Below are 12,770 nucleotides of genomic sequence, written 5' to 3' on the forward strand. Positions count from 1 at the left end.
AATTTGCATAGAATACCAGGGCCAGCCTCGGGCCTTTTCAGGCCCTGGGTGAGCTTTTGGTTTGAGTTTGATATTTTCACCAACATTTTAGAGTCATGCAGATGACATCAGCTCAAACTGGAAGTGCTTTAATCACTTTTTGGCGTTAGCCCTGAGTGTGTGATGGGGAATTTTAATTGTCTGGATGGCAAAAACTGGGAAAATAAGGCCTAGGGTGAAAATACCCTCAATTATCCTATAAAGAAGATTCAATAAAACTTTGATGAAAACAGTGTCAGTATTTTATTAACCACTAAACTCATTTTGGAGAAACAAAGTACCCTCTTTTATGTTCGTCCTTGTCTTAAAGTTTAATATGAACATATAGTTATTCGGAACATATTTGTGGTTATCTAATGATTCACATATCTTCCCTTCAAAAACTGTCCCATTGAGAATGTGTGAACCAAGGGAAAATATTTAACAAATATATTTTTTGTATTCTTTTTATATGGAATAAAAATTTTCCTTTAAAAATGACAGAAAAATTGACAGCCCCAGTGTAAAATGCACACATTTGGTTATTAATTTGAGATGTGGAGCTGGAGCTGGTGCAATCATTAAGTAACATTACAAAGAATTAAAGACGAGCTTTGTGCAAAGGAAACAACGAGGCCCCGCTATTTTCCTTGTTTGCTGATCCTCTGAGCTGCCCATGACCAAAATAACAGTACAATCATACATCTGAGCTCAACATGTTATTTTGTGCTATGGCCTTCAATCGAACTGATTCTTTGGCTTGAAGGCCTTTTGTTAAATACACACTAAATCACCATTCTTTGCTTAGGTTTATTATTTTCTATTTAATTTCCTTATCTTATTTAAGCTGTAGGGACTAATACATAATGACACAATCCAACACGCTTATTAGTGAAATGTTTCAGGAAAAACTGTCATCATAATTTCTTTGTTTTACACAAAATTAAGATGTTTTGTGGTACCTTGAGAGTGTATCAAGCTGTTAAAAATATATATGACAGAAGGTGTTAGAATGATTTCATAATTGCTGATAGAAACCTTTCCTTTTGTGTAAAATATATTTTCCAGCTTCACTTTGCTCAGTGTGGGAGGGAAGAGAAGAAAGAGTCATTATGGATTTCAATTAAGTGATCCCTGGGCAGAGAGGGATGCGTCAGAGTGGTGGAATTAATGTGCTGTGGACAGATGTTTAATAATAATGGCCGAACTGGTCCTGCCGAGAAACACGCATTCCATCCGCCGCACCCTACTGTGGCTGTAGGAACACACACACACACATGCACAGACAGACAGACACACACAGAAACACACACAGACACTCACATATAATCACTCATCACACTGACACGCACAATAATGATTCATACACATGCACTGTGCAGAGCAGTGTGTGACAGTCTCACACACACACATACACATTCGCCCATGGACACTGGTATCACCACTGGCGTGTGCGTGCGTGTGTCTTTATGACCAGTGCTGGCCACAGCGCATATGGCCCTCATTTAGGAACAATGGGCATGGAGAATGACTGGTTGGATGAGCTTCCTGACTGTGAGAGGTGACTGGAGGCATGTTAAATGACATGCCCCGTATGGAGAGATGGAACGAGAGACAGAGAGAGAAGGAGAAGGAGAGAGAGGGTATACATGGGTAATCCTGGATAAGGAATTACTGCCTCACTGAGCAACAAAAATGTTTTGACTGAGAAAGGACAGGGGATGGCGGGAAAGAAAAAGGAAAGCAGAAATGTGGAGAGGGCAAGCAAAAGTGCAGAGAAAGAGAGACAAAAGGGGAAGATATCTTAAGAGATGAAAGGGGAGGAAGTTGATGGAAGAGTGTATTACAAGAGGAGAGGGATGTGGAGAGGATGATGGTCTGGCTGGGTCTAGAAGTGGGTCATTAGACAGTGTGTAAACAGCATGTCTTTTTATGAAGTGCTCCCGCTCTCCTGTTTGTGTCATTCTCTCACAGATACAGTACACTCCTGGTGACACCTAATCAGCGTTGTGGCAGGACGAATGGCTTCCAGCTGTCCTTACAGTCTTGTCAAAAACAACACTTCCCTAAAAATCTCTCTCACTCACATACACTGTTCATACATCTTGTCACAACAACATTTCTCCGGTAATTACCAGGGTGGCCGCCCTCCTGCCGCCCCTCGATGGATGGGCTGAGCCACCATGGGTTCGCCCCTCCAGCCATAACTCTACCTAGGACGTCTGCCTACTGCTCTTCACCACTGCGTTGGCCCTCAGACGGCAAATTGGCCTGAGAGAAAGACGGAGAGATGGAAAAAGATACTTAAACAAGCACATCGCCTGGCTCAGAAAAGCAGGAATGCCGGTGCACAGACATGAAATAGCATGCAGATACACACACTCACTCACTTTCACTCTTTGTCGTTTGCCTGTCTCTGAGGAGTAATTTAGAATACAGACAGTTTTTTCCTCTGACCATTGGCCAGACAGACAGCTTTCCTTGCACAAATGCACAAGTACACACACACACACCCTGCTGAGGTGATCATTTTGACAGGTGAATATGGCTGCAAAGGAGTGACGAGGTGGGGAAATAAGGGGGGAAGGAAGTGTGGGGAGAATTAAACTGATAACTGTATGATGAAGGGTGATAACGTCAGGAAAGGATGGAAATGGATGGAGGGATGGATGGAAAAAATGAGGCAGCTGGCAGATCAATACTCAGATCCACAATCTGCATCCAGAGAGCAGGCTTTTTAAAATATCTATTCTGGGACTTTCTCCCTTTTTCATCCCCCATCCCCTTATATTATTTACACTGTATTTCTGCTTCTGTAGCCTTCAGTAGATAAGATTGAGGGAGAAGCAGAGTCAGAAATAAACAAGATGGCATATGGTTTAATTTCTGCCTGAACTAGTAATGGCACCAAAGTCTTTATTTAGTTTTGGTGCATTTATTATGGTGACTGGAGAGGAGCAAATGGTAAACAAGGCTTTTTCAACAAATACTTTTCATAAAAAATATTTCAAAAATGCAGTATGCAGTACCCAGTGCTTAAGAATATATTTTGATATAAGCTTTTAATTGTATCAACAATAATAAAAATATTTTTTGTATAGTAATATTAGTATTAGTCTTTAAATAAAACCATAAATAAATGTTAAGAAAAATAAGGAATGCCATGCCATCTTGTTATCCATTTCGACTAAAACTGAAGTCTAAAGGGGAAAAGGGAGCTGCTTTATGTTAAAACACTCAGTGATTTAAAAGAACAAAATTTACTGAAAAATACACAGCAAACTAATGATATAACTGAGGCACAAAGTTAGTTAATGTCTTAGAAATAAGATAAAACAAACAACAAAAAGGCTGATTTTGCAGTTAGTACTATTGACTTGTTACATAAACTCGCAGATAATCTCGGCAAATATGCACACTGACAACAACTGAAGCCAGATGTTTTTGAAAGTGTCTGTTTTGTCACGATGATAGGTACAGGTACATAGGAACAGTGAAGAGAGCGTTATTCATTGACTTAGTTGGGAAAATTCCGACTATATTGGTACTTTGAACGCATCTCCACCACCTTGGGAATCTGTTGTCAAGGCAACAGGTAAACTCTGACCTGAGTAGACATGGCGGAGCTGCTGAAAACAAAAAGTGAAGTTGAAGAGTTCCAAAAGGAATACGTCTACAGAAACAGGTATTTATCATTAACATGAGCACGGTTTGTTCAGATACGAAAATCATTGTGGCGGTCGTTAAGCAGTTTGGCTGCAAAAGCCAAACCATTGCACCAGTTACCTTGCTAACGTTACCCGAAGTGTCAACAAACGCTAGCATGTTTGTACTAAGCGTTATCTATCGTTAGCAAACAGCTGGTGCTCGTTACAAATACGGTTGTGTTATTGCGATTTTTGTCATGTTTTAGCGTAAATGGTGCTTAACTTGTAATTTAACCTTAACAATTATAACGTAACTTGAATGCACTGGCAGTGGTGCCATGACGAAGGTGATGAAATGAAGCACCTGCGGAGCAACCACCACATGGAAACCACAGCAAAGTCTGGCTGTGCAGTTAGAAGAACATATGATAATACTGTTTTTGTGGAATTTTAATGGACGTTTATATGCAACATCACACTGAGATAATGTAGCTACAGTGCAGTGTTGTTTTTATGTGTCTGTGTGTGGCGTAGCCAAGCAGAGGAGAACAGACAGAGGGAGAACCAGGCCGCCAGCCGCATTCAGAGCTGGTTCAGAGCCTGCAAGGTGCGGGCTTACCTCAGGTATAATTTCTGTGTGTGGTGAGTGTGTGTTTGTCCAATATATATCAGTAAACCTCAAAAATAAACTTTTGTTACTCCTTCATACACAATAGGAAAAAAAGAGTAACAATAATAACATTTAAAAAATTAATATTTTATAGTCCAATTTGAGGTTTGCTTTTCCCTTCAGGGGTTGAAAAACAGACAGGACCCTTAAGAGTTAATTTCAAGGGAAACCCTGATACCAGCTCACTCTCATAATTATCCCACTTCTAGAGCTTTGCAAATGGCCTAGAGGAATAAATGTCGCTTGCACTCTGTGCTCCTTTCACACACAGAGAAATGAATGTCTCTATCTCTGTGCTTGTTCCTGTACTGTGACCCCAGCACCATTCTGCAGGGTCAGCAGACAAACTTCCAGACAGTAGGTTAATTCAGATTACTTTAGTTAATTGATCAACGCGTTAAGTGGATAATTAGCAACAATTTTAGCTGCCTAAGTGCAACTCCGGGGTTGTGCTATCCCCACCATAAGCATTGATTTTCTGGGCATATGAATGGCCTTTTGGAAATTGATGGCCTCATTGGAGGCAGAGAATCGCAGTGGACTTGCATTTAGAGTATGTTTGAAGATGAATACAAATGTGTGCCGCCGACTAAAGGGGGTGAAAGGCTCATCAGACATGATCGAAAAGCTTGGAGGAGCAGGTTTGTTCTGTATGTGTGTGTCTTTGTGAGAGTGTGTGTTTGTAAGTGTAATGTTTCCCTGACCTTTTAATTGAAGTCCTTTACAACCTAACATTAGTATGCGGAAAACAAAACCACTCTTTTCTTTATCTTTTTTTTTTAAAGAGATCACAGTTCATTGCAGCAGTAGTAATTTTAGTGAATCACAGGATTTAATCAATTAAATTCTGTTCGTGTTTTAGCATTCATTGCATTATTTTTTTTTTGTTAATCTGTCATATTTCGCAATTTAATTTTTAGGTTTAGAATTTTTTTTTTGTATTCAATTAGATCATTTCTGAGCATAAACAGACAAACTAAAGATCGACCAAAAAATCTACAATTTAATTTCCATCTCGCCATGTGTATCCCAATAACTTATGTCAGTGTTTTCCTTCATTTCAACAACTGAAAAATACACATCCAATCCTCTCTCTCAAAATGCCTTTTTTTTTTTTTACAGCCATCTGCACGAGAAAGCAATCATTATACAGAAGATATGGCGGGGCTTCACAGCAAGGGCACATTTCAGACAAATGGTGAAGGTAAGCCAGAGCCTGGAACGGCTATAGATATATTGATTATGTAATGATAGCATGCATTAGAATTCAATTGCTATATTCCTTAGTCCCTGTGTCTGACCTTAAGAGATATAATTCACTCATTACACATTGGGAAATTAGCACTTAGGAAATATGATGCTATATGATAAGGAATTTCATCTATATTGCAACTCCTGGGTTGTATATAGAAAGAGTATGAAGAGGAATAGAGAGAAGGAAAGAGTAGAGGAGTTTGTGTTTATGGTGTGTGTGTTTGTGTATGTGTATGTGTATGTGTGTGCTTTAGTAAAACAAGGCCCCATTTTCAGCATATTGCCTCCAACTGCTTCTTAATTGAACAGATTGTTGATACCGGATCCAATACCCAGCGCTCTCACGTATAATTTTCCCCTGGATTGAGTTTTGTAAACGTATCACAACAAGCTATTTATCATGCCTGTAAATTGACTGTTTGCTAAAGCATAACTGCCAGCCGCCGTTTGGGAGGCGTTCAAGAAATGGAAAGGAGGGGGTGGGGGGGTGGATAGTGGGGGTGGGGTTGAGGGGTGTTGAAATAAACGATGAAGGATGTGTCACAACACACATATGGGCTAAAAAGAGGCTGTTTGGTCTCATTTGGAAACAGATGAGCACTAATTTGAATCACTCAAAATTGCCACAGTGCACTATTTTGAATTAGCCCTGAGAGATTTCCTTCTTCCCCTCCTCTCTCGCTCTCTCAGTCTGTCTTTTTCTCTCTCACTCTTGCGGCCCTTATCATGTGTAATGTGACGTGCACAAAGCCTCATTTCAAAACATCAAGCTGAATTTACAACCCCCTTTCAAGTCTTTGTCTTCCTTCCCTGTCCTCTCCTCCCTCTCTTCCCTGTCGTTATTAAAAAAGACGCGTTGAGATATGAATCCCTTTTATGGCCGACTCTCCAGTTTGCTCCTGAAATGTGCCCCCAGTGGTCGGCTGGCATGTGCGGTGTGCGACGGCTCGTCGAGTGCGCCACTGAATATCCTGTGGCCTATTGTTTGTCACTTCTGGCAGTGCTGTCATTGATTATGAAATCCAGAGGAGAGCGTTTGGCCGTCATACATCTCCATTAGCTTGCTGCTTGACTACCATAGATTTTCTTGGCCCTTGTCTGCGTTGGTGTATTGAGAGAGTACCGTCCTCCCCTTGATACAGTCCCGCTAACTACTCTCTCTCTCTCTCTCTCTCTCTCTCTCACTCTCTCTCTCTCTGTCTCTCTCCCCCTTCTCTTTCCATTCCCTGACTTTTTCTCTTGTTCCTCTTGTCTCTCTTGCTTGCCCTCTCTCCTTTTCTGCCCCCTTCCCTCCTCCCTCCCCTCTACAGTGGCCCTATCTGTGCTGCCTCTGTGCAATGTATTATGTATAAAGAGCTCTTTATCTTTGACGCCTGCTGTGGACAGATCAGAGGGCTGGGAGACAAGATGTAACGCCATCTTTTCCTTTGTGTTCACAGGCGGCATATTTTATCATGAAGATGAATTTCTACGAGGAGATGGCGGTCAGGGTAAATATCACCACAGTGTCTTGTTTTAGCAAATGGAGTGTCGTGGTGGTGGTGGGGGGCACTCTGTTGCACTGTGTGTGCTGTGAACGGGAGGTCCCTTGAATAAGCAGCCTGTAACCACTTCATTGCAAACATTGCCGATCATAGCCACTTTTTTAATCTAACATGCAGTTTGTTTTCTTACTTTTTATCATGTGACATCATGCCATGACAACATTCCTGTACAATTCAATTTTACACATCACTTAGGCCTAAAATTAGACATAACAGAAACTGACTTATAAATAACCTCAAACCTTATTCTGTTTATGCACAGTGCTTGGTAAGAGGCCCTCTGAATAAAAATGTAGTCTGAATGCTTTATCCTTTATCTCATTGTCTGGCTTGTATCTCAGTTTTAGCAACATTTGTTTGTTTGTTTTTACTCAGTGGTCATGCCCATCAAATATCGTTTGTCCCCTCAGCAGCTATACTGTTCAACCCATAAATCAAAACCCTGTGGCTGTGACTGATGCTTTGGCACTTTTACACAAGGATATTGCACGGAAACCTTATATTTTTACAATTCCACGTGGCCTACTCTTTTGGCTAACAGTCTCATTCTACCTAAACCATTAAAGGGTTTTATAGGCCAACAAAAAAATCAGCTAGTGTTTATTGACGAGGGTGTGTCGCTGTCCAGCTGGGCAGACAGGGATGCAATATTTTCATATTGCTGCAAAACCCTGGAAATTGAGGGCTTCAAGTTTTACACTCAATAGAAACCCAAACAAATAAAACGGGCCACCCTGTCATTTCAATAAATGTCACATAGGAGAGACAGATCCAGGAGTAATGTTTGACCCAGCTGTTTTAGGTCATGAGGCAAAAGGTTAGGGGTGATGTCACCATGTAGAGCAGAAGCTTCTGAAGTTAGAGGGAAGAGGCCTTTATTACCCATATAAAATAACCACAGTTTCCTCAAGGAAGCAATAGGAATTTTAAAAAATGCAATATATGTGAATAGGGCAACAAAGTAGCTCAGTGGTTAGCGGTTTGAACCCCACAAGGGCCAAATGAGGCTTTTCTGTGCAGAGAGTGCATTTCATTCTGTGTGTTTGTCTGGGTTTTCTCTGTATGCTCCAATGCTTTCCCACCGCAAAAGACATACATGCAGGTATTTGTAAAACTCCTGGCACTGCCCATGACCAAGGTTTTGGTCTAAGAAGTGGCGTTGGTTCCTGAGCGCTGCACTGTGCACTGCTCCTAAAGGGATATCATGGGGCAAATACAGACAAATTTCTCCAAGCAGATTCAGTATGGGTAACTTAATAGTTCAAATGTTATTGGTGATATAAAGGTATTGTGAAAATTTATCTAGCACCTGGACCTGGACCCTCCACCTGTAGAGGATTTTTTTACTATGGGTGCCAGACTTAAAGAGACAATATGTTAGGATTACTTAGGTTATATCCTGCAAATTATTGGCAGGACTGTGAGCACTGCACTACAGTCTCTTCTGATGCTTTGGCCTTTAGGACAGAACTAAGCAACAGTGTTTGTTCATATGTATGAAACTGCAATAGAGAGAGACGGACCCTGTGCCAAATGAATGAGTGAAGGACATCTGTACTTACAGAACATATTTTACTGAAGATATATTCAATGTGTAAATAGAGAGAAAGAAGCATAGAGAAAAAGGGAGACACAAAGGGAGAAACAATCATCTTAGAATCCCCTTGTGACACTTACTTGGAATCAATTGTAAATCTTTTCTTTTTTCTCTCTCCTCCTGTTGTCTTTATCACGGCAAGGTAGCTAACAGAGGATAATGTATTAGGGCCATAATAGAAACCAGTGTTTACATGCCGCACCTCGGATTTGTATTAGATTCAACAGCATCGATTTCACTAGTCAACAAAGGTCAGCAAGAACTCGGGAGGCGGCAATTACTTTATTTAAAATTATCTATTGACTGGCAGATCAATGCTAATTCTCGTTTTGCTCTTTGTTGTTTTTCCCCATCCTCCGCTTCTCCTCTCCTCTCCTCTCCCTTCTTCTCACAGTGTGATTATTCTTTTACCTGCCATTGTTTTAATCTCCTAATTAGTCTGAAGGACATCCGCCCCCTTGCTTTAAAATGGTCCACTGGTGTGTGTGGGGGTGTGTGTGTGCTCACTAATCTGCAGCCTCCACAATCAATGTGGACTGATACAGTTAAACGTATGGAGCTGTGACAGCTGTCTGTACCCCCTTGGATTGTCCCTCCATCAGTACAGGGGAAAAAACTGCATGCATGGTCAAACACTGTTTAAAGGAGTTCTCCCATATATGTTAATACCATCATCTGTATTATTTCTTATGTTTAATGTGTCCTCCATAAGTGTAAATAATGAGAAAAAGTATTGGCAAGACTGTCTTTAGACAGCAAATACACATAAAAGCGTCTTTGGCTCTGTGACTTACTGAGTATGATGCTGATGTCTGTAAAAAGAAGAACTGATAAAACTGTAACATTTCCATGACATGTCATAATGTTTTACCTTACTGTCTGTTGAGACCAACTTGATTTAGTTTTAGTCACTGAAATAATTGCCATGTGAAACAAATTATTTCTTTGATATTTGTTAACAGCTAATCATCAAATTTGCGACACTACCGGATTTCCTGTCTCCTGCATTTGCCCATTTTGTTGGAAAACTTCTGAAGAACTCCTCTGTCATGCTTGTATCCCTCACAGATCCAGCGGAGATGGAGAGGATTCTTTGTGAGGAAGTACATTCATAATTTCTATGCACGCAAGAGCTATCTGGAAGGACTTTCAAGGAAAAATGAACTTGTCAGGTAAAAAAACTAACAAAACAAGTGGTGATGTATATGAGGCTCAAGAGAGCAGACAGTTACCTGCTCCTCCTTTACTTTACATACATATGCTGTAAAGGTAGACAGTTTGTATGATGTTGTATACTGACTTTACCTTTTCTATTTTTCTTTGTAGAAGTTTCGCGCAATTTTGAAAAGAAATTGTGGAGTACTGAACTTCACTGCTTTCCTGTCTTTTCCCGTCTCTCTCCTCTGTCTCACCTACTCTCTGTCTTGTTGTGTTTTTGTACCATTTACCCTTGATGTGTCTTGGTGAAACACATTGTTGCCCAGGGACCACTACAGGATCGTGAAGGCAATCAGCTGGTGGCACAAGTCAGTCAAGATGAAATGATTTGATTACTATAAATGCAGTTGGTTAAATGGTGTACTCATTATCTTAAAGTGTGTGTGTGTGTGTGTGTGTGTGAGAGAGAGAGAGAGGGAGAGAGAGAGAGGGAGAGAGAGAGAGGCGCGTTGGTAAGATGTGTAGTTGCATAGTTGTTACCTCAGAGGAAGACCGGGAAAGAGGAAAGGAAAAGTGAAGGAATGAAAGAGACAAAGAGAGACAGAGTGGAAAGACGACAGAGAGAGAGCAAGAGAAGTAGAGAAATAGAGAGAGAGAGAGAAGTCCTCTAAAGCGCTCGAGGCGAAGAGAGAGAGAAGTGAACGATGTGAAGAAATTAAAAATTAGCCTCTGATTTGAACTGCAGCTCGTGCATTAATAAAACATCCTGTGCTCCAGGGCTTACTGCTAGAGATACGCCATCTTTTATTTTTGACAAAAAAAACCATCACGTTTAGCTAATAGTCACATTTTTAATGTTGCTAATATATTTTACCGGAAAATATCTTTAGGCTTCTGCTAAAATTAAATGTAAATTTGTTAAAGTGCTCCTTGGATCACTGACTTCCCCCCTCACTTCCCCACCAGCGTTCCACCTTTCCTCCACACTTCTTGCCCCTTTTAGAGGTAGGGGGAACTAGGCTGTTAAAGTCCATTAAGTAAATGTTGCCTCTTCAGTTACACACAAAGACAGACACACATGAACACACAAAACTTTGTCAAGTGATCACTGACAGTGATGAAAGATGTGCTTAAAACAGTTTGTCTTTTCCAACATGCCTTGTCCTAAACAGGAAACAGTCTTTGGCTCTATATAAATTGATGGCATGTACTGCTGTTATTTGTCAAATGTGTCTAAAAATACTTTGAATGGGCATTTATAGAAGTCACAGTGAAAGTATATTTATATGTGTATGTGTAATGGGAAGGAAGACTACAGAGCTTGTGATAACTTGTTATATGAGAGCCACTAAACTCAACTAATGTTTGTCCCTAACTATCTCAGACTGGATCAGCTCTGTGCAGATTGCAGCTCATGACAGTAACATTTGTATTTTGCCATGTTCTGGACCTTGCCTCTTTTCACCTTCTCACATGCTATTTGTTAAAACAAATAAACACAAAGGGCAGAGTCAGACTAGATGAGAGAAATGTGGAAATATGTGAAAAATGTGGAAAATAATTGTAATAATATATTTAAAAAACAATAGATGTGATGTAATTTTACTCATTTGGTCTTAATGTTTCATTGTCAACTGTGTGACATCCCCAGTCTCCTCATACACACACACACACACACACACACACACACACACACACACACACACACACACACACAGCCCCTCCTCCACAGTTGTTTGGGGTGTTGAGGTCACTTTCTCTCCAGTTAATCACATGTTTATTTAGTGCTGCTGGGGTCACGATCAATTAACGCCGTGCCGGCATTTATTTAAAATATCCTTTCTGTGTTAGCCGCTGAGCCCTCGGAGCTGCCTGATCACTCACCCCGCAAAGGTCCGCTTTTTAATCCACCTGCTCCCTCCCTCTTGTAAGTCTGTCTGTCTGTCCAACCCGCTGCATAAATTATTCAAAGTTGGACTAATGGTCCCCATTTAGTGCGGGCTCATAGGCTGTGCATGGTAATGATATAGGAGTAATCCATAGACTGCCGAACCTCTCTCTCTGACTCTCTGTTTCAGTCTCTCTTTCTCGCTCATGACAGATCTCCCCCGCACGAAACCATCTGTGTCATTTCATTAGGTACAGCATCCAGCTAATACACGCTACTTACACTACCCTCTTCTATCCTCTGCCCTCGCAGCGCCTCCCTCCCTCAGTCTCCTCTCTTTCTCCTTCTCTTTCTCAATCTATTTTGCTCTATATCTTTCTCTCCCTCTCTCTCTGCCGCCGGTTCACTGTGCTTCAGTGTCCATCCTCATTCATCCTTCCTCTCCTTCTGCATAGCCTAATGAAGTCAGGACCCCGGCGCAGTCCCCACTCTGCCACAGTTTTCCTTGATACCCCAACAATTTATCACTTTGTCAGGGAGACACTTAAAGTTCCTGGGCTTTAATAAGGGCATGCAGTGGGACGATGGGGGCAATTAGGAAAGCAGAGCAAGCCCGCTTTGCATATTTACTAAATGTGCTGGTGTCATCGCCGCCACCACCAGCACGGCCTGTTGACTGCATGAATTATTCCTCTATCTGCAATAAACAGCTGGGTAATTATTACTGCCATAATCAGATAAATAATTCTCGCTGTGATGTTGCAACGACATGGCAAAATCTTTTAACTCTTCCGAACGAGAACAAGGGAGAATTTATGGACTTGGTGTTGCTAGACTGAGCAGCACTAGGTTTTTTTTTTTTTTTTTTTTTTTTTTTTAAATTCTTCTCTTCTGGTGCTATGCTGTCTCTCTTCCTCTCTCTAATTTTTTCCTGTCTCTCCTAACTCCAGCCGTCTTCATTCCTCCCTCTCTCGTGTCCCTCTCAAGGACATTC

General features: G+C 41.1%; 1 protein-coding gene across 1 annotated transcript in view; it reads left to right on the forward strand.

Moving 5' to 3' along the window:
* Positions 1–3,635: 3,635 nt before the first annotated feature.
* spata17 (spermatogenesis associated 17) overlaps positions 3,636–12,770 on the forward strand; it is a 34,153-nt gene continuing 25,018 nt past the window's right edge. The window contains exons 1-5 of the mRNA XM_041942718.1: positions 3,636–3,703; positions 4,200–4,289; positions 5,458–5,539; positions 7,029–7,079; positions 9,799–9,902. Of these exons, the coding sequence (XP_041798652.1) occupies positions 3,636–3,703; positions 4,200–4,289; positions 5,458–5,539; positions 7,029–7,079; positions 9,799–9,902 (395 nt within the window). The remainder of the gene's footprint in view (positions 3,704–4,199; positions 4,290–5,457; positions 5,540–7,028; positions 7,080–9,798; positions 9,903–12,770) is intronic.

The sequence above is a fragment of the Chelmon rostratus genome, chromosome 1, assembly GCF_017976325.1.
Source record: "Chelmon rostratus isolate fCheRos1 chromosome 1, fCheRos1.pri, whole genome shotgun sequence".
In the NCBI taxonomy this organism is placed as follows: Eukaryota; Metazoa; Chordata; class Actinopteri; order Chaetodontiformes; family Chaetodontidae; genus Chelmon; species Chelmon rostratus.